The sequence below is a fragment of the Euprymna scolopes genome, chromosome 10 (genome assembly GCF_053919585.1).
Source record: "Euprymna scolopes isolate OS-2025 chromosome 10, ASM5391958v1, whole genome shotgun sequence".
NCBI classification, from domain to species: Eukaryota; Metazoa; Mollusca; class Cephalopoda; order Sepiida; family Sepiolidae; genus Euprymna; species Euprymna scolopes.
The window spans coordinates 32841162-32864889 of NC_136491.1; the positions used below are offsets into that span (position 1 = coordinate 32841162).

The 23728-nt window shown below is 33.8% G+C and overlaps 1 protein-coding gene across 1 annotated transcript in view; it reads right to left on the reverse strand.

Annotated features, from left to right (window-relative positions):
- The window catches only part of LOC145286386 (chitin synthase chs-2-like), a 74625-nt gene that overhangs the window by 31054 nt on the left and 19843 nt on the right, over window positions 1-23728 (reverse strand). The window contains exons 6-8 of the mRNA XM_080135314.1: window positions 15202-15298; window positions 10740-10909; window positions 6539-6618 (exon numbers count right to left, since the gene is read on the reverse strand). Coding sequence (XP_079991440.1) covers window positions 6539-6618; window positions 10740-10909; window positions 15202-15298 — 347 coding nt within the window. The remainder of the gene's footprint in view (window positions 1-6538; window positions 6619-10739; window positions 10910-15201; window positions 15299-23728) is intronic.

A 23728-nucleotide genomic window follows, 5' to 3' on the forward strand; every position in this document is an offset into this window, starting at 1 on the left:
TTATTTACATTAGACTTGAACACAACCATATTGTAGTCAGCCGAAAAGCAGGAAAACGGAAGACAATTCCACAGGCTAGCAGAGTTCTAAGAAAGAAGCTTTGTTCATGGAATCTACGTTTAGGTTTAGGCACAGATAAATAGTGGGGGGAATTATTGATAGTGTTTACAGCTTGACGAGCGTTTCTCGTGAAAGTTAGGCGAGGGGGGACCATAGACTGAAGCTCAGTCGAACACTTTCCATGAAAATAACGATACATCAGAGACAAACACGCAACATTTCTTCTGTGAGATAGAGGTTGCAGGGAAGAGAAAAGGACATCTCCTACGAGGCTACGAAGTCTATTTTGAACTCTATCAAGGCAGGACAAGTCCTTTCTACTTACAACGTACCGACAAATCATTTTGACAAAAGCTTGCACCTGACCAAATACAAGAAACAACAAAGTAATTATCAAATGCACAAAAACGTCATTTGAATAAAAATTAGTGAACCTGGCAAAAAAAAAAAAAAAAAAAAAAAAATGGCCACCGTCTCAAAATTAAACGTTGTGACGTCATTTCTAGAAACGTTTCAAAATGAACAAATACTGCAACGCTATATGTTTTGGTTTCGCTTCTTGCTGATGGCACTTGAAATTATTACTTTATATTGGGTACATAATAATAATCAATCGAGTATTGCATCTATAATAATAAATACGAAATCTACATGAATGAAAATATATTTACGTATATTTTATGACCAGGTCACGCTGGGGACGTACACCTATATATTAGGTACAATATAATAATCAATAGAGGATTGTCTCTGTGATAATAAATAAGAAATCTACATACATTAAAATACCATATTTAAGAGTATCTTACGACTGAGCAACGCCGGGCGCCCTTCTACTGAAAGCCCTAGATTTCTAAAACAAAACAAAACAAAACAGAATATATTGTTTTGTTTATTATTTTATAAAATATCTCTATCTCTATCCAATGGTGAGGCCGCAGCTTGCGGGCTTTGGGGAGTTTGGAGCCACCCCTTAATTGCCATTGCTCCTAGGTCCACTCTGACCCGGAGTACTAGTACCTGTTACGGTCCGAACTATGGGCTAAATAGAAACTGACTTGAAAAAAAACAAAACAAAACAAAACAAAACAAATATATTCTATTAAAAATAATCATCTTCAAAATAACTGGATTCGGCATTAAATGACCTGAAAAGGGTTGATATGCCGTAAAACAAAAACAACCAGCCAACCAATCTATCTCTATTATATAAAAGTCAGTTTGTGTGTGTGTGTATATGTGTGTGAGGTCCTTCCTCCTAGGTTCCGAAACGGCTGAGCCTATCTTTTGCAAATTTCACACAAAACTTGTGTATATGTCTGGCAGTGTTCTTAGATAGGTTTTGTACAGAAATGCATCCAATAAGTATCGAAAATCGAAAAAAAAAAACGATCTTAAAAATAGCCTTTCTCTCTTATAAATAAAAAAGAATAATTTTTACAGGGGAATATTTTACGTTACACCGGCAAGGGAGATAATAAAATTACAGAAAATCGTTTCTTCTTAAAAACAGATTTATCATAATCTGGTAATATAGTTTTGTAGTAGACGATTCGACTACACATCGAATGATTCCCTGTTCAAGCCAGGGGGTACCTCACCATTTTATTCTATTTAAAAAAAAAAATTATTATTGAGTTCAATTTACGATAAAAGAAGAGCTACCATTTAAAATCGCCGCCAATTTTCTTAAAAAACTAATCATTCATCAGAAGTGACTTTTCCAGGGCATTCATTGTCAAGCTCAAATATTAGATGACGTAATATTGTAAACAAACATAAACGGAATTTGATGAACGACGTTATCATTATCATGCTTAAAAAATTTTTTTTTACGAATTAGTCCACTGGGAAAATTATTTCTCATAATATATAATAATCAATCAATACAGGATTGATTCTATAATAATGCCTACGCAATCTGCATAAAATTAAAATATTATGTTTAAGCGTATTGTGCAACTTGGAAACGCTTGACTGCCAGCTAGTTCTAGCAAAGTGAAAGAAATAGAAATAATCAAAATGATTAACGAATACAAAAAAAAAAAAAAAAAATCCAGATGTTGACATTTGCACCAGACTTGGCTGAGATTGATAATTAAACAGCATTTATAGCAGAGAAATATGAATCAAACGATCAAGAATAGACGGTTAATGGTTGGCATAAACAGGAATGAAATAACTGGTAAAATATACGAACTTAGATGGCTAACGTTAGTTGGATACAAAAAGATTCGTAAGTAATAACTTTTTGGCGGAAAATATGGAAATTAATAGTATTTATATTTGAAAACAGATAACTCATTCGAGAGAACTAATTCTTACGAATAAAAACGAGAATTGAGAAAACTTAACCTTTTAGAAATAAGATAAATTAAGTTTGCTTGATGCCAGAAAAAATCAAGATGAGAAAAATGAGAGGGGACGAAAATTATTTGGAATAAAAAACAAATCAACAAGACAAAATATTGCGCCAAGAAAAAAGATAAATACACTGTGGAATAAAATGTATGCCAATGAAGAAAGTTAGTATAAAAACTATCAATTGTTCGAATGCTTTCTTTGTGGTAAGTTAAACAACTTTTTATAAAATGTCGGTTTAAAAGTGACCAAAATCGAGGTGTTATAAACAGCGATTAAAATTAAAATGATATAAGCAAGAATCAAAGTCAAAGTGATATTAAGAGTAAGGAAAGTCAAGTTAATTTTGTTCAAAATTAATTTCGTTCAACTTCAAAAGATCATAACTCCATTCAAAATAAACTTTATTAATCGAAATAAAAACCATTAGAATCGACATACTTTTGCCAACGAGAAACAAGTTTATTTATCCCATTAGCATAAAAATCCGGAGTTCTGGAAACGATGAATTCATTAAAGGTCGATTTTTCGCGCAGGAAGTTGTCGAGATGCTTGAAAAAGTGATAATCAGTGGACGACAAGTCCGGTGAATATGGCGGATGAGGCAGAGTCTCGTAGCCCAGCTTCGTTTAGCTTCTGCAGGGTCAGTTGAGCAACATGCGAGCGTTGTCATGGAGGAGAATTGGTCCCTTCATATTGACTAATCTCGGGCACATACGTTGGAGCTTCTGGTGCATTTCGTCAATTTGTCGGAAGTACTTCTCCGCCATAATCGTTTCGCCCGGATTCAAGAAGCTCTGATGGATGAGACCGACCGCAGACCGCCAATCAATCACCAGAACCATTTTTGTTTTTTGTGCAATTTCGGTTTCGGGAAGTGTTGTTGAACTTCTCCGGCATCCAACCGCTATGCCGAACGTCGCCGGTTGTCGTAGAGAATTCACTTTTTATCACACGTCACAATCCGCTCGAGAAATGGGTTGTTTTCGCTGCACAGAAGGAGTGTAGAAGACAACTCAAAACGACGACTTTTTTGATTATCGTTCAATTCATGCGGCACCGATTTATCCAACTTTTTTGACTTCCCTATTTGTTTTAAATGGCGAACGATTGTTGAGTGGTCGACCTCAAGTTCAGCAGCAACTTCTCGTGTGGTTTTGCGAGGATCGGCTTCAATTAAAGCTTTCAAATGTTTGTTATTAGCCGCAGTCGGCCGGCCGCGACCGTCTTCATCTTCGAGACTCTCGTCACTATTGCGAAATTTCTTGAACCACAGTTGTGCCACACGTTCGTTAGTGGTCTCTGGGCCAAACGCATCATTGATATCACAAATTGTCTCGGCAGCTTTTTGGTCTAGTTTGAACTGGAACAGGAAAATCGTGGGGATTTGAATTTTATCCATGCTAAAGTCACTGAGCGGCGCTAGCGGCCTCAAATGATTGGATTTTTTATGGACTGTTCTTTTATGGGGTTTTAAATGGGATCAAAGCCGAAGTGACACAAAGAGGAATGAAAATTAAAGATTTATATGCATGAATGAAAATCAAAACGGCTTTTAGTTTCGGAGGAGATAAAGGTTGAAAATATGGAGACCAACAGACTGACAAACAGACTAAGAAACAGACATAGCCGTTTATATATTAGATTATTTGAATATATATTATTATTTATATTATATACTAGTTAAGTTAAATACAGGGTGGGCCAAAATAAGGGTCCTATTTTTAAAAATTCATAAATTCATGTAAGTTTTAAGAAGTGTTTTTCGGCCAAAATTTGTTTTGTTTATTTAAAAAAAATCTCGGAAGGGTCAGTCTACACACACATAAAGTTTGGTGAGTTTAACTTTTATTTTGTGGAAGTTATTCAAATTTAAAGATAGGACCCTTATTTTGGCCCACCCTGTATGAGAGAGTGTCTCAAAAGAAATACATTTTGTTGTCTTAGTTTGATATTATGGTAGTGTTGTGGTAGCAGTATCAGAATTTTTGTAGGAATTTTTGACACCCCTAACACGAAACTGCGAATACAATATAAAAATCTCGTAATTTCTCTGTTAAAAGTGGGTTATTTATTTTCTTTATGGATTATACTTCCAAAATAAACTATTACAGTTGTTTTAAAAGTAATAAAAATATTTTTATTTTTTTTTAAAACAGTAATGAATTTTCCGAACTCAATATTTTTAAATTTTTAAACTCAATATTTTTAAATTTTAAAAATCTATCAAAATTTTTCTATTGATTCTATTTTTACGATATTTTCAGGGTCAATGTGAAATTTTATGTTCTTTCCAATAAACCGAATATAATATTTTAGACAAACGTTTTTTTTAAATTCACGCCCCCCCATTTTCACGCCCCCCCCATTTTCACGCCCCCCCCATTTTGAAATGTCTATTAAAAAGTAAATAATTAATTTATATTTAATAGGTTTATATATCACAAATTGAAGAGAAAAGGTCAATAAATAATATATTCAAATTTAAAACAAAAAAAAAAATCAGTTTTTTAGAAATTTACCTGTAAAGTCCGAAGTTTAAAACCTTATTTTATAAGAACACATTTTTTCTTTTTGTCTTTTTTTTTTTTTTAATGAAACCTTGGTCCTTGCTCCTTTAATTGAAAAAAAAATTAGGGCTTGAATTACATTTTTCGAGGAGTTATAAGCTTAGAAAGATAGGGGGTCGAATAATTTACGCCTCTCATTTTGAAATGTCTATTAAAAAGTAAATAATTAATTTATGTTTAATAGGTTTATATATCACAAATTGAAGAGAAAAGGTCAATAAATAATATATTCAAATTTAAAACAAAAAAAAAAATCAGTTTTTTAGAAATTTACCTGTAAAGTCCGAAGTTTAAAACCTTTTTAAAAAAAAAAAACACATTGTTTTGTTTTGTTTTTTTTTAAAATAAAACCTTGGTCCTTACTCCTTTAATTGAAAAAAAAAATTAGGGCTTGAATTACATTTTTCGAGGAGTTATAAGCTTGGAAAGATGGGGTGGTATTATTCACTATTTTCACGAAATTTCTGACACTGCTATATATAGAGTTATAAGCACTAAGATGGACGTATCCATTAGCCATATAAGCAGCAAGTATAGACCGCTCAATGAGAGCTATCCGAATGTCGTACAGAGACGACTCCCCACGGACTTACTAATCTTCCTGTATCACTAACCCTGTTCTGGATATAATTGTTCTTCGTATTCTCACCTGTCGTCGTGTTTTCCTACTTTCACCTTTCCCGACTCCACTCCATGTTGAGACGGAATTTGTTTTAATGTTTTTAGAATTTGTGATGAGCATGGGACATCTCTGATATTATTTTGCAACGTCTATCTAATGTTGTAGCAGTGTAACACACAGAAAGAATTATAGAAGGCTAATTTTGTTGGTTTAAATCACGAGTAACGAAGATTTTTTTTTTTTACTTAAGTATCAATCAAATCGGTGAGAAATAAAATCCAATATGGCTACCGGTCGCACGTGAGTCAAGTTGAGACAGCTATGCATCTGTGGACATGAAAGTGAGACTAACCTTAGCTCTCGACGTAAGAGGGTTCGTTTGTGTCTGGCGTGCAGGGATGTAATTTATCTGAAGGAAGAAACACCGCCATTACAGTGAGTCGGTCTTATGGAGACCACGATCTCGTAGCTGCAAGGATTGGCGAGAGGTGAACTTAGCCGTATGCAAATTGGTTGGCGTTCGCTGGCATAAAGGTGACAGCGGGCGACCACTTGGCAGATGTTGTGTAGCGATTGTTTCTCTAACGAACTAACGATTTTGTGAGGAGTGGGTTTACCTTCTTCGTCTTTCTTTACGTTGCCTTCACCAGAAACTGCCCTTCTTACTGAGAACTGAGATTTTTCGTATTTAATATCAAGTGGTTCCATCAAACTGTTCAGCACTCAATGTGTTGAAACTAAATTGTTTTGAGCAACCTGTATTGGAGCTGAGGAGTCTCTTCCGGAGGTAGACAGTACCAGGCCAACTCGTCCTATTGTTTGTCCCTGATTTTACGTACAGCATCCTTTAAGAAATTCCCAACAGCAACGCTATTTTCCTTTCACTGGTTTACTAATAGAAAAAAAAAACCCTGTGTTTTCTTACCTTCGAATTCATAATAATCTGGATCAACAATATCAAAATATCGCTGGGCGTGGCGACGAGCTGATTGGTCAGAATCGAGCCTGTAAATTCGAAAATGATGCTAATGATGAAAATATTTAAATGGACAAAAATAGGATAGAACTCAATGACTCAATACAGTGCATACTTTCGCAAAGACTCGACAGAAAAATGATACGGAACATAATTAATAATATAAAACAAAAAATAAACAAAAAATATGATATCCCAATGAATTAATGTGTTATGTTGTAACCACCCCCTTTTGATAGGGTTCAAAAAAGAGTTTCCAATCTAATAGGCCCACGTTGTCAACTAAGCTCAAACCCCTGTCCTATCGCCTCAATGTTGCATCTCTGTGCCTTTCTTGTTACACATATTTTAATGGAATGTGCTCTGATGAACTGGTGGCACTTGTGCCCCTTCGACGTGCATATTTCCGACAAACCAGCTTAGCAACAAAATCTCACCCCTTCACTACTGAGGTCCTTAAATGCCAGAAAGCTTTCTACTCGAATTGTTTCTTCCCACGAACAGCTAGACTTTGGAACTCCCTTCCTGGTACCTGCTTCTCTTACTCCACTGATATACAGAAGTTTAAATGTAATGTAAAACAACATCTTATTACTCTTTCATAGACATGGTCCCAAATGTTTCATTTGTAAAAAAAATAGTTTATTTTATTTAATTATTTGTGGACTATTATCCTTATTTTTAAGTTGTTGTTTTCACGACGTTTCGGCAAATTATTCCTTCGGCCTTCATCAGGTTGCTAACAGCGCTGGGATATGAATGCAGAATCATCCAAGTACATCCACAGCAATTACTGCCTTCCATAGTTGTTGTCGCGGTTAAACACCTGACGAATGCCGGAGGAATGATTGGCAGAAACGTCGTTAAACAACCGCTAGAAGACAAGGATAATAGTTCATAACTAATTAAATAAAATAAACTATACAAATTATTCATCTCAATAAAGAATTCCAAATTAATTCAATAAAAAATATGTTTAGAACTGTTTGTCCTGAACATTAATCGAAAGTGACATTTCCAGGGCATTCATCGTCAGACCCAAATATCAGTTGGCTTGATATTGTGAACAAACACAGTCAGAATTGGATGAACGACATTATCATTATTAAGATTTTTTTAATGTTTTTTTTTGCGAATTTTTCCACCAGGCAAATTATTCCTCGTAATATATAATAATCAATAGAAAATTGGTTCTATAATAATACATACGCAATCTGCATAAATAAAAATATGATGTTTTAGTAGACACCGCCAAAAATGGTCGAAAAGTCAAGTTGCTGTTTTTTTAAAACAAAATTACATTTATTAAAATCCATTATTTCTGAGTAACTTTTTTTTTCAGAAAGATAAAACCCTGAATTTTATCTTATAGAAAACAGAATAATGTAAAACTTTTTCTACTATTTTTAATTAAATTTTAAATGTTAAATTTTCCCCAAAAGTTAACAATTGAAATGTTTTCTCTTGCACAGAAACGTATATATATATAGTTAAAAAAAAGGTTTTTGAAAGAATTAATTTGTTTATTTCTTGTCTAAGATCTAGGGTGATTTTCTATGAGAATATACAAAATTCTATGAGAATATACAAAAATATTATAATATAAGTACATGGATTTCAAATAATTCCACTTATTCATATAGGCAACCAGTTACTTCGCGTCGATTTGATACAATGTTTACATTTGTACTTAATAAAAAGCAAACTACGGAAGACAGGCCCCCAAAAAACCTTATTTTTCAGTGACGATAATTTCAATGTATTATTAACGCTGAGGCTGGCCAGTACCAAATGGGTGACCATTTGTATGAGTTTGGTTTTTAATGTGTATGTGTGTGGGGGTCAGGCTCCCCAAAATGGGGGGGGGCTATTTAAAGCAAAATAAAAAAATATTTCAGCGCGTTTGGTCCAGCGTTATCAAAAGGCGTCAATGTTGTTTTCAAACGGGATCGAAAAAATGATGCTATTTTTAACACAAAGGGCACAATATTTATCGATTTTTTTTGTATCGAATTTTCTAAGCATTCCCTGTTTAATAATAGTCATGCATTATTCGGCTCGCCAAAAAAAATTGTTAATTTATTTATCAAAGATTTTAAAATAGCTTTTTTCGTATAAATATTAAACATTTATGTTTTGTTTTGCTTAACTTAAATTAATTATTTTATTTAACATATTCACTGAATTTCACACTTCAAAATTCAAAAGCGGAATAATTAAACACAATCGAAGTTTTGATATTCAGACGTCAAAATAAGGTATGCAAACAAGTTTTTTTTAATCTATAATTCTGTCCCTTACAACAACACAATATGTTTTTTTCAGTTTCAGATGATTATTTTAAGCATATTTGGAACCCCCTCAAAACAAGGGGGGTTGTAAGCAAATATATATATATATATATATATATATATATATATATATATAAATATCGTTTATAAAAAATAAGTACACTGTTATAAAGATTATTCTTCTCTTAATAATTGCTGAAAATTTCGTATTGATTGGATAATTACCTAATTTTTGGAAGATTTTTAAAAAGACGTCCCGTCAAAAAGTACTTACCTGCCCCCCCCCAGTTTTGGCGGTGCTTATGTTTAAGCGTATTGTATGACCGGGCAAGGTCGCGCTGACAGCTAGTTTGACATAAATTTGATTTGTCTTAATGGTACGAATCTAACAATATTGAACGTGAGATAACGAGGTAAATCAACTAGACATGTAAAATCAATGTATATCGTATACTGTAAATAAAGTCCCCCAAAATTATTAACTCCAAAATTTGAGCTGTTGTTGTTGTATGCCCATTCTCAACACATATACGAAGACTAATACACTGTTGAGAATATACGAAGGGCGACAACTATTACATCCGCTGTTACTAAAGAGTAAGAGAAGGGCAAACGACTATACAGACATCGTAACTACTATTGCTACGAAGACTAACGTGTCAAACGTATCCGAGAATTTCACATTTCTTTTAATGTTTGGCTCCCAACTAATTTGAGTGTAGAATCCTCCTGGGCAGAGAAGGCAGGTAAAGCTTGGCGGGGATTGGGGCTGTTTTGCTTGTTTTTTTTCTTGCCTGCCTCCCAATCTCAACCAGTTTTCTTTTTGTTTCATATTGTTTGGTCCCGAGTATTATGGATAGACGGTACAGGTTCCGGGCTCTTGTTTCGTGAATGTCAAATCCGGTGTTTTTCAGCGTGGATAACGTGTCAATACACAATTGTTATATACACAGCAATATTTGTTGCGACCGGGGAATATAGCGACGACTACATAACAGGTTAAATAGGAAGAAATAATTAATTTCGATGGATTGTGTATATAGGTTTAGTTCAGATTACATATACTGATTGAGATTAAAAGAAGTAATAAAAATCTGAAAACGGATGGAACTTACCATGCATTATTTAACTAGCTTTCTTTAATTATCGTATCTTTACACACTTGTATTTAGATTTTCAGATAATTCAGTTATGAGCGCGTGGAAACAAACAGAGGTTCGGAGAGAGTGATTAGAGCTCAGTGGATCATCTACTATGAAAATAACGGCAGACTAAGGAAAAACTATCAAGATTTCCTGTGAAAAACTGGTTGTAGAGAAAAGATTGCCCCCCCCCACTAGATTGCGCAGTAGATTTTCCACTTTGCCAACGTAAGAAGAAGTGCTATCACATGTACAGGGTGGCCCATTTAAAGTAGCCCGATCAGTCTAATATTTTTCTAATCATTTTTTTTTTCAGATTAAGAGGCCCATTTAAAAGTAACCCGATCTCTCTAATCTTTAACGACCAACTGACACCATGAGATAAAAATGACAAAATGCTATTCTTTTTCCAGCATAAATGTTACGAACGCTATCCGGAGACTAACCAGAGAAGATCTGCAAACGTTATTTAACATGCCCAGAAATGCATAGAAGTCAATTGGGAGCACTTCCAGTATCTTTTATAACAGTAATTTAAACAGTAAAGGTTCCCCCTCTCTACTACACTTTCTGGGCAACTTTTAAGTGGGCCACCCTGTACCTTCTCAGATATGATTGCGACTGAAATATGCATTGTCTTTAAAACAAGTCCCGTAACACAGCTCGTTAATAACATTCATTCTAACCTAGTGCTATATCTGCACATAAAATGCGTACCTAAATATGGAAGTGAGAATGTTGATGGTTTCCTTTTCTGTTTCGTGCCACATGGTTGCACACACAAAGATCATTGGAGTGGTATCGGTTCGCATAGAGCTGTAGCTCAGCAAGAGATCCATAGGAGGCAAAACCGACGAAAACGTCGGAAACTCAAATTGCTTGGTTTTCTGAAAAAATAAAAAAAGACAAACAGAAAATGACGGCATCACTAAAACTCATGAAAATTAAACAATTTATATTATTTATTATTATCCGAATATCTTACTTACTAGCTGGACTCGACCACGCGTTGCTATGGCTCAGTTTGTTTAAATAGAAATAAAATAAAAATAAAAATGTACTGTAAATTTACTAAATATATACATATTTATTTTGCATTCAGTGTTTGTATACATTTATGATTTTTTGCAATTGCTTTAACAACAAAAGTTGTCTTTTAACACACGCACACAAACACATGCGTGCACGAACACATGCATGCACGAACCCTAATGAGAACCACTAGCGACGCATGTTTCTTTTGTTTATGTTCTCAATACTTGTGAGTACACAATATTTTGAGAATTGTTATTGGTTATAGTAAACGCCCAGCGAATTTTGTAGTGCAACACACACACACACAAAATATAATGACCTAAGCATTAAGTGAAATTGACGCTGTGCGAAGTAATATGTCTCTTAGTGACGTCATATTGTAATTTTGGCAATTGTTCGTTTATAAAGCGTAGAATTGGATTCCGGAATATAAGAATTATCAGAGCTCAGCCAATCAGAATGGACGGAATTTAGAAAAGGAGCCTTCAGTATTTATGAATCGTAAATTGTGAAGATTATATTAGGTCTATGTATTTATTAACCAGTTACGGGCGGTAAAATTACAAAATCTGTGGAAAGTGTAGAATTTCATTCGGTAACGATTGGGAGTAGTGGTAAGACTAAATGTTTAGAGAGAAAAAGAGGGATCTCTATTTCTAAAGATGTTGCGATTGTGCTAGTGTTGCTCGTAGGATGAAATGTAGTATTTTAATATCACAACTGAATGTGTATAAAATGGTGTCCCAAAATTACATAAGATAGAGACTATAAGCCTAGATGTATTGACTTTGTATGTGGCATCTGTTGTTGCAAACCTTCGATATTTGGTCCGGAGGGGAATTTCTGCAGTCATTTTATTATATAGGAGATTATGTAGCTGAATACTAGCTTAGTCTAATAATACTATATTAGCACGACTCCGTGGAAATTCCATGGCGCTTTCTACATCAATTTGTATAATTCGTGCTTATTAATATTTCACTTTTGAAAGAATCTTTGTCAATATCTTTAATTAAAAATTACTCTCTCGATTTCCGTAAAAATAATTGTTATAGCCAGCTAAATATTGTTTAAATAGATTAAAGAAATGTGTCTCTTCTTTATTTAGTAATTCAGTAAAATTTCAGTAATTTAAGAAAACTGGAGCAATTTAATTCTTTTTTTTTTAAACAATCCATATGTCCCGTACGTGTCTTACCGTAAAAATAACCGCGAACTAAATATTCTTCAGCTAAATAAAACAAATATCACCCTTTGAAGGGTATTTATTAAAAATTGCACTGTTTTATACAACAGACCGACAAACGTAACTCGTAATTTAATCTTGGAAGAAATCATTTGAAAACCTGTAAAGTCAGAATTTATACCTTATTGCTGTGGTGTTAGTGTTTGAATAATTGATGATGGAAAACACAGTTAATAATTAATTATTAATAAATATGTATTAAAAAAAAACTACATAAAAGGAGTAATTGCGCAATATCTTTACTCATTGCTGGACTAGTCGTGACGACCATCCTCTCCCCGTGTCGTTCTCTGACGTTCCTCGTTATCCGGAAGTGACGTCAAGAACGGATATGACGTCATGGAATAATTTATTATTTCAAGTAGTAAGGGTGCGTCCTCAACACTTACCGGTATCAAATTAGTTATCAACTATTCCCGATCGGACAATCCTATCTTTAATAAAAAAAAAAAGCGGAGAGTGATAACAGACACACGGATATAAAATACCCGAGCGCATTATTATATAGAATAGCGATGACGATAGCAGATACGTATACACCGAATATTACATTGTAGTCTCGGCCACTCGTTCTAGTCTCTTTTCTACTGGCTTCTTCTCGGCACTCACCTTTTCCCTCTATTTCTTCTCGTGTTTAGGAGAGACAGAGAAAGATACAGTGACAAACATTTTATACAATACTTTCTGATATATACCGCCTGAATTTTTCAGGAATTTGACCCTAACAACAACAACTAAAGACCAAATGAAAGTATTATCTTTAGGTATTATTAATGTTAATTAAGATATTGTTCTTTCCATCGAAAGTTGCTCGACTGAGCTTCAATGCCTGGTTCATCATTGAAGACATTCACGACAAGAACTGATTTTCTACTACAACAAAACAACGACTTTTCTTTCTTCCGCTATATGCCGAACATAAGCGGAATTTTCATGGACAGATCTTTAAAATTAAAAACGCAAAGTCTCATTCTGTTGTCAATCGTTTCTTTCTTTACTTCAGTTACAGCTGATTTGCTTTCTGTAATCCGACAATATTTATAACAAATAAATTTCAGTCTACATCTGACACATCTACCAAGTTTCATTCAGAAATGCTCAACACTCTTTGCATTATCGTCGTTCGATTATATGTGGTGACACTCTGGCAATCTTTTCACCAGTGGCTGTGATCCTGAATTAGCTTTACACTCACCGGACTATAACTCTCGGATATTTTTTTCCGTTGGATTGTCACAAAGATAATGCCTTCCACTATTCTTGAGCAGCAATCAAAGCTCAAATCGATCTTGCAATGCAGAGGTGCATATCTTGAGTATATAACTGGACAGCAATAAAGCAAAGACTGTTGGATAATCATGACTGAAACTTGGTGGACAAGACGGACATAAATTGGAGTTTATTTGCATCAAGTATGGTTAAATTATAAAAGGGTGGCGATTTTTAATTATTAATTTTATAGGTGGCATTACTTTGGTGGCGGCCACTCTGCATTGCATATCAAATTAAACAAAATTAGCCCTGGGTATTTCATGAACCTGTATTTGATATATATATATATATATATATATATATATATATATATATATATATATATATATGCGTGTGTGTCTGTGTGTGTGTGTTTACAGATCAAGAGCTTTACAGAGTATTACGGCACATCATAATTACCTTTACTCCTATGTATATTTGGACACTCTGAATGGTATCATTTGCCAATGTCTGATTAAAATTTAAACTAGAACATTCGCGTCCATGGACGAATAAAATTAAGTTCCTGGATTTGCAGCAGAGTTATGTCTCCTCAAGATAATTAAAATCCAAATATAATGATACGCGCTAGTATGACTTATCACAATGATTTCGAGATCTGGATTTTAGAGTATCAAAAACAATGTTAATATGAGAATATTTTTTTACAAATGCCTTCTGCCATTCTATTGTCCAGACTAGTTTGATAAAAGTACATATATGCATTGATTCTCGAAAACTTTTTAAATTTAAGACTTAAGCGTAATGGATCTTAAGAATAAATAAAAATTCAAGGAACCTTGTTTAATTGGTGATTAATGACCGTGGATTAAATCTGAAATAAATGAATTTTGAATGTGAGATTGTGTTCGTAATTCGTCCCATAAGAATACTCCAAAGAAATTTAGTACCGATTTTTAAAATTTGACAAACATCGCAGATATCTGAATTTTAAGGAGGGGCTTCCACTCCATCTTTGATTCTTTGACATAACACTTAATTAAACTAATATAGCCCACATTATTCACTTTTATGCCTAGAAACTGTGTTCCAAAATTCATAATGATCACGTATTTAGTTTAGAGATAAATGCTATTTATAGAAATTTATAAGCATATGCATGTAGCTAATAATATATATATATATATATATATTGCATATATATATAATATATTGTATATATATATATATATATATATATATATATATATATATTGTATATATATATTGTATACATATATATGTATGTATGTATGGAGAGAGAGAGAGAGAGAGAGAGAGAGAGAGAGAGAGAGAGAGAGAGAGAGAGAGAGAACCAGTTCAAGATATGAATCCGGTGGCGACGTTTCATGTATTGTCACCGCTCCAAAATCCACTCTTATTCGAAATGGTCAAAATCTCGTCTATGCATTAAATAGAATCCAACCCAGATGTGATATAAAACTTCATTCGGCTGTAGACACATTAAAAAAATATCATAATTAAATATTAAGGATTTGGAGCATCACCACTTTGACCAAAATTATATTTTAATATTTTATATTATAAACCCTCAAAAGAGGTTGATATGCTAGACAAAAAAGTAAATTATATAGTGCGCGCGTATCAAAACATAGGTTTGGTAAATTGTGCATCTATGAAACTTACCTTCGAACTTTTCTCCCTGTCCTTATCATCTCGTCGACGGTTCAGGGTTAAAGAATGCTGCAGAAAAATGTTACAGTAGAAATTCTGTACGAAAAGTCTGAAAAGAAAGAAAAGAACTAACAGAAAAAAACAGAATAACCAAGACGATTAGTTTTTTTTTACGTTTACTTCCGTAATTGCAGATTTGGAGCCTGTATACATTAAGTCGTTTAGATATGTATTATCGTTTGTTCAGATGGTTGGGAATAGTTGGTTCACTCTTTTTCACGTAAACTAGAAGTTAGACTTTTTCCCGTCCTTTTAAGTATGGAAGTTTGTCCTCGTTCGTAATTTTTTTGCTGTGTTTGATTTCTGCCGAGTTTTCATTGACTGTGTTTACTGATGGTCTGCTACAACTCTACTGATAGATTCATTGTAGGGTCTATTTTTACATTTATTACAATTATTACTATTATATTCTTTATCAATTACAATAATTAGTTGACTTATAATAATATCATATATTGGGAAATTTGCATCTCCAATCGCTGGTTATACGCACCATGTAGTCAGTCTAAAACTGACCACTAATTCGATAAACGACCATATTTTATTGAATACAAAAGATACTATCCCCACCCCGAAAGGAGGGAAAGCGCTTCTAGTCTTAATCACCGTTCACACCGTAGTTACAAAGAAGCAACTGGAAATGGCTGAAGATATATATATATATATATATATATATATATATATATATATATATATATATATATATTTTACCTTATAATGGTTCGCTTTTTAAAAATCGTAAAAAAAAAAAATCGGTGTTACTAACGAATTCTAGCCGATAAAACTATTCCATTGGTGTTTGCTTTGAAATTTCAACATTTCAAGTATTCATAAGCTACATTTAACATCAAAATGAATGCTCTGACGATGATACTTACGATTTTTAAAAAGCAAACCATTATAAGGTAAATACACACACACACACACACACACACACACACACACACACACACACACACACACACACACACACACACACATATATACTGTTTTTTTTTTATTCAAAAGTGATGAACTAGTGAATTCAACGAGGTTGTTAGATAGTCCTCAAAAAAAAGAGCTGATAATACTTGTTTATTGTTATATAAACATGTTTACATCCCGCTGCTACAAACAGCCACTTGTTTCAATCAAACAACAGCTATCATCAGGCAGCGACTTGACTATTCAAATGTTCAATGAATAATCTCATTCATTGAACATTTAAATAGTCAAGTCGCTGCCTGATGATAGCTGTTGTTTGATTGAAACAAGTGGCTGTTTGTAGCAGCGGGATGTAAACATGTTTATATAACAATAAACAAGTATATATATATATATATATATATATATATATATATATATATATATCTTTGTTAAATTTTCTTAAGAACATCTTATTTTAACCTTAAATTTAAACCCAATTTAACTTTATAATTTTATTCTAATTTTTATTCTCAATTTATCTTACTTTGTTTATCAACATCATAAAATAACTATTTTACTTTACATTTAAATATTTTCCAAATACATCTGCCTTACTTAAAAAATGCTAGGTTTATTTTTGGTGTCTTTAAAAAAAAACACCCAATATTTTTGCTGATGCGGAGACTTTGTTTCCAAAAATATATGTTAAAATTATTGTCCATGACTTAATGTCTATCTCAATAAAAACATCGTTTCTGAAACGATCGTACAATTTATTAACTGTTGTGTTCCTTCTTACGCGCGTATGAAAATTATGAAGCGCGTATGAAAATTCAATCGCTGGCCATTTATCCTCAAGCAGCGGCTGACGGATGGATGGCAAGCAATTGTAGTAGCAGCAGGAGCAACATTTCAACGTGTATGCAAATTAGGAAATGTGCGCGACCTGGCACCCGAAGAAAAAGAAACAAAAAGGACACCACGTGATCATAGAAGAAAAAAGTCGACGCAGAAAAAGACGAACGTGTAAAATAAAGGCGAGAATGTGCCGGCTGTGGATAGCGTGCGGTCGAAAGAAAGAGAAACGACCAGGTTAGATGGACATATGGCAGCGAGAGACTTTTAAAGTGATGTTGAGACGGGTAACGGTAATGAATGCTTTCGTAAAAAAAAAAAAAAAAAAAAGATGCCGACCGGGTTTGTATTTATTTATTTATTTATTCATTTATTTTTGTTTGTTTGTTCCTGTAACGTTACAGACGCTTTTTACTCGAGTACTTGCAGATTTGACCTGATCCATCTCCAGGGATGTTTAAGAGTAAAGATTTTAGGGTATTTATAGAGGTGATTTTTCCACCCCGTAAATAACATGTTATTAACTATATTAATAGGTAATATGTTACTATTAAAAGCATTTAAGAATATTATCGCTTTTATTGCCAGAATCAAGAAAAGTAAAATAAAACTAAAAGGGACCAGAAAAAATATATAGACGGGAATTCTCTACATTATTTAATGAAAAATGCTTAAAAGAAATAAAATATTAGAATGCTACACACATACACACACACACTCACACACACACACACACACACATATATATACATATATATGTATACATATATATACATATATATACACATAAATACATATATATACATATATATACATATATATATGCACATATATATACGTATACACACACACACACACACACACACACACACACACACACACACACACACATATATATATATATATATATATATATATATATATATATATATATATATATATATATATATATATATACTAGAAGGTGTACCGGGCGTTGTCTGATATTAAACGTAGCGTAAAAGTTTTTAAAAGAAAATGAAGTAAAAAACAAAACAAACAAAAAAAAAAAACGGAAAAAACTGAGATATGTGCATACGAGTATTATGTTTTTTTTTTCTAAACAGGTAACTTCTTTTGAGTTAAAAAAAAAAAATACTCGAACTCAGATCGAAACCAAAACTTAAAAAAAGTTAGTCAAGTATGATAACCATTAGACCAGCTTACCAAGATCTATAAAAAAGTGTTTTAAACCCGCGTGAAACAGTTGACAAACATATCAAAATCCGAGGACCCCAAGTACTAATTTTTCCATTTTGACCCTTAGCAGCTATTTTTTCCGGATGAAAACGGATGAAAAACTTTTTCACGTGTCTGAATAACCTACATACCCAATTTCAAGTCTGTAGATCGAAAATTGGTTGCGTATATAGGTTGGTAAGTGTTCTTATACACACACATTCTCACATATATATATATATACTAGAAGACGTATCCGGCATTGCACGGTATTAAACTTAACGTTAAATCCCTTAAAAAAATTAAGTAAATAAAAAACGGGGAAAAACTGAGACGTGCATGCGAGTATTATTATTATGTGTATTATGCTATTTTTTTTAAACAGTTCACTTCTTGTAAGTAAAAAAAAAAAAAAAAAATACTCGATCTGAGATCGAAACCAAAACCTTAAGATATTGAATCAAGTACGATAACCATTACACCAGCCTGACATGGCGTTTAGAAAGTGTTTTCAACCCAACTCATATTTAACATAAAAAAGCTGTCATATTTCACGACCGCGCATGACAGATAAAAATCCTGTGGCTTCCCACGCAACAATTTAAAAATTTTGACCTCTTAGCAGTCCTGTCTTCTAAATGAAAACGGATTAAACAGTTTTCCGCATACCTGGATACTCGATATACCAAATTTGAAGTCTGTAGGTTTAAAATTCGTTGAGTATATGAGTTGAGAAGTGTCCTCTCACATTCTTACTTTATATATATATATATATATATATATATATATATATATATATATATATATATATATATATATAGTGCCACGCAAAAGTATTGGGCCCTGTCGGTGGGGCATTAGAATACGCCGACTGTCCCCCTGCAGAGGGTAAAAGTCCCTCAATGGGGGTCCTGGATATGACCTTAAACTATATCCAGTGGTGAGGCCCCAGCTTGTGGGCTTTGGGGAGTGTGGAGCCACCCTTTAATTACCATTTCTCCCAGGTCCACTCTGACCCGGAGTGGTAGTACCTGTTACTATGGGTTAAATAGAAACTGACGTGAAAACAACAAATATATTCTATTAAAAAATTTTTTTCTTCAAAATCTTTGGATTCGGCATTAAATAACCCGAAAAGGGTTGATATGCCGTAAAACAAAAACAACCAAACAACCAAAAACCAAAGCAAAAGTATTGGATACATTACATTTTTCTTCATAACTTTAATTAGGGTTCAAGATTTTACCTAAAATGCGGTCAGTATATTCCTATTACTATTTTAACTAATATTTGGGGTAGTAATTACAAAATTAATGTTTAGAAAGTTTATATTAAAGGAAAAGCATAAATCAACTAACGCAAAAGTATTAGATACATTGATTTAATATTTTATTGCATAGCCTTTATTGCGTTCAACAGCTTGGATCCCTTCCTATAGTTGCACACATGTTTTTTGCAAAGATATGCAGGTATTTTGCACCATTCTTCTTTGCAGAACTGTTTTAGTTGTTGAATATTTTATGGATTCCTCCTTTGAACATTGATCTTCAATATTTTCCACAAATTTTCAATATATATATATATATATATATATATATATATATATATATATATATATATATAGAGAGAGAGAGAGAGAGAGAGAGAGAGAGAGAGAGAGAAAGAGAGAGCGAGAGAGATGCAGTTTGCATGCCTATGCCTTTCTGTCTGAGCTTGTTTCCTGTTTTATCCGTAAATATCTTTGTTACTAGTCATTCATCAAAGTTTATCGTTTAAAGTGATATGTATTTACAAAGCAACATCGTTATTTTATTTAGCATTAATCGAACCACTAAGAGGTCTATTCGTAGACGTGTCCATTCGTTTCATTTGCTGTGCTTAGTAACCATGAATTGTGCACGGTTGAGACTGGCTGGCCAGAGTTCAAAATTGAAGTAGTATCCAAAGATTTTGACTTTTGCTTCTATAAGCAAGCGTGTTATGCATTCTCTAATATCCGCCATTTTGTATTTAGTTCGGTTTACTATTGTTACGGCACATTTCCATATTATTTAATCCCGACAGAGAATACCTATTTTAGACTAGCGGGTTGGGGGGAGGCCACCTGGTTTTGCCCGGTCGTAAAATACACTTAAATATGATATTATAATAAATTTAATTCCGACGGAGAATTTCTATATGAAACTAGCGGTTGGCGGTGGGGTGTAGGGCGCCCGGCCTTGCCTGATCGTAAAATACGCTTAAATCTGATATTTTAATTCTTCTAGATTTCGTATATATTATTGCAAAGTCGTGATTTCAAAAGTAAAAAAAAAAAAAAAAATAGAGTGTCATCAGCTAGAATCGAAACTGAACGTAAACCTATAGCATTCAAAGCTGGTGACGTTACCACTGTACCAACATGACACGTATATAAACTGATTAAAAATTAAAAATAAACTAAGATGAATGTACAGCATGTATAGCGATCTTTTTTTTTTCAATTTTTACCCGTTTTTGATTCCTTAAAACTATTTTAAACACTAAAGACTCATAAAAGAACGATCCATGAAAAATCCAATCATTTGAGGGCCCTAGCAGGGCTCTGCAACTTTTAGTTTCGGAAAAGATAGAGCACAATATGCATTGCGATTTTTAAAATTTTTTACCCATTTCTGACCACTTAAAACTATTTAAACCGGCTAAAGACCCATAAAAGAACAGTCCACAAAAACATCCAATCATTTGAGACCCCTAGCGTCGCCCTGCAACTTTTAATTTTGGAAGAGATAGAGCTTGAAATTATGGAGAAAGACAGACGGACATAGAGCCTTTTATATATTAGACGATTAATTGAATAAAATTTGATATTTAATCCATTACTGTTGAGATTCTGGGTCTCATAATTTTCCGTGCATTATTAGTTCGTCAAACGACCGCAGTAAAGCCGATTGAACTCGAAATAGTTGATTCTATAGACTACGATGCTATTCATTACGCCAGTCAGATAAATTCATTTATACGCGTTAGGAATATAAATTTGTGTTGTCCAAGTATAATTGGTTGTTTTTTAATTATTCATATATCGCCTTCAAGTATTTCGATGTAATAAAATTGGTTCATGCTTAAGTTTTGATGGAATTTCAACTTCCGACTTTTTCAGGCACATAGCAGAAGTATATTTATGTGAAATTTCAAAAAAGAAAAAAAAAATTGGCCGAGCCGTTTAGGTGTCCATAGGGAACGAACTCTCTCACAGACACGCGCACAGAGACACAGACGAAGTTCTTTTGATATAATAGTAGAGATTTTTTTTGTTTGCTTGTCCGTCCCACTTTTTATCGGAAACTACTTGGCTGATCTGGCTGAAATTTTGCACGGACCTTTGTTATGATAAGATGCGGCGAACTAAGTATTATCGTATCCGTTCGATGCTCAGTTAGGGATTAAGAGGGATTAATATTTAATACAAAAATAAGCCCAAATTTAACCATATTAAATCAACAATTTGGCATTATACAATGATTCATAATCAACAGGCTATAACTTTTTATCTGTTTTTCAGGGATAAAAAAGCTTAGTATTGTTTCTATTTCATTAAAATCGGACATATACACACATTTTGTTTTAAAGAGTGTTCTATGCAAATAGGTCACTTAGAGGTCATAGCAAGTAGGTATTTGGTGCATAGAGGATAACGTAGAGATTCGAGACCACGCCCATTATCTTCGTTGAAGAATTTTATGTATACGATTTAAACGTCATTAAAATGGGTATATTTGATGTTTTAAAAGTGCGTCCGACACTCATAGATCCATCAGATTTGGAGGACAGTTAAAGATCTGAAATCTTTTATATTATATATATTTTATATATATGATTTAAATTTCATAAAACAATGTATATATGAACTTTAAATAGGGTTTATACCCTCATAGCACCCTTAGGTGTGCACTTACTGATTTCACCAGTAAATTTTGCATGGGAACACACTTTTAGATTTTATGTAGATTCTGTAGCCTTTCTTTCTATAAGAAACACACAAACACTACACACAATTTATTTTATTTTTTGTATAATACGTGTGCAAGCACGTGCAATACCTTTACCTCATAAGTCGCCAACCAGTGTTATAACACTTTCGGTAGCTGAAATCGGTACTGCCACTCCTGCCGGCAGTATTAGAACCGGTATTAGAAAAAAAAAACCCCCAAAAACAAAACAAAAAAAATCCCAACTAAATAAAGATCAATAAAGAGGAATAAAATGACCGAGTGTCCTAGAAATCCACGACAATTAACCTCAATAGGAATCACATGGCATCTCCAATCTTTTTCCTCGCACTCGGCACGTAGTCTTTTGTTCGTGTGCCTCCATTTGGCTTTCCTCCCAGGGATTGTCAATTCTATGAGGAGGACACTCTTCTTTGGATTCGACCACGCTACAATGTCTGGCTGCTTTTCTGTTTGGATTATGTGGATTGGAAATTGTAGAGATGTCTTGAGATCCACTGAAAATTTTCAATCATCGGGGGCTACTATCGAGGACATAAGTTGCAGGGGTATTATGTAGGGAGTTGAGCAGCGAGATGTCCGTTCATATTACACTTGAACTGTTGCATGTAAGTACAGTTGGGAAAACAGGAACCCGGAAGGGAATTCCAAAGTCTAGCAGTTCAGGGGTAGAAGGTTTTCTTACATCTAGGGATCTCTACTGTGTAGGGGTGGGATTTTGCTGCTTGTCGGGTTTCTCGGGGGTATTTACGTCTAAGGGATACAAGGGCTTGTAGTTCGTCGGAACATTCACCATTAAAGTACTTGTAGAACAGGCAGAGGGATGCAACATTACGTCAATGGGACAGAGGTTGAAGCTTAGATGACAGTTTAGGACCTATCAGGTTGGCGACTCTCTTTTGAACCTCATACAGGAGCGAGAGACTAGCAGCAGGTGCACCGGCGCAGATGTGACAACTGAAACTGAATTATGGGTTCTTTGACTATAACAGGTTACTGGTTTGTTGTCTCACATTGTGTTTTAACTACTCCCTGATTATTTCAACATCTTGTTATGTTGCCGTGTATACATCTGAAACGATTGTGAACATGTAGCTAATACATAGCGCGAGGTACCCGAATCATGTTTACACCAATAGAACAGGTATGAATATCCCCGTAATTTTAGGTTAGTAGCATTTGGTAGAAGATAATAGTTAGAACAAAGGAAGGAATGATATTGCCAGTGATTTCATTGCAATTAAGGATTTCCACGATCATTTAATTGGTTTGATATAATTCCAATTTGTCCATGCACATTGTTTGACCTAAACGACATCAATTGCTGTTCTTTGCTCGTCAGCTGACCTCTTCGATCACCATGTCTCTTTTTCCCTTTTTGACCCGCTTTGGAGAAGGTCTTGCTGGCCAGTCCAGCTCTATTCGTTTGAGTGACGCCTATTATATCCTTTAGTCGTAGACTACATTCCGCCTCCTGAGTTTTCTTAATGACCGACCATTTCGTCACT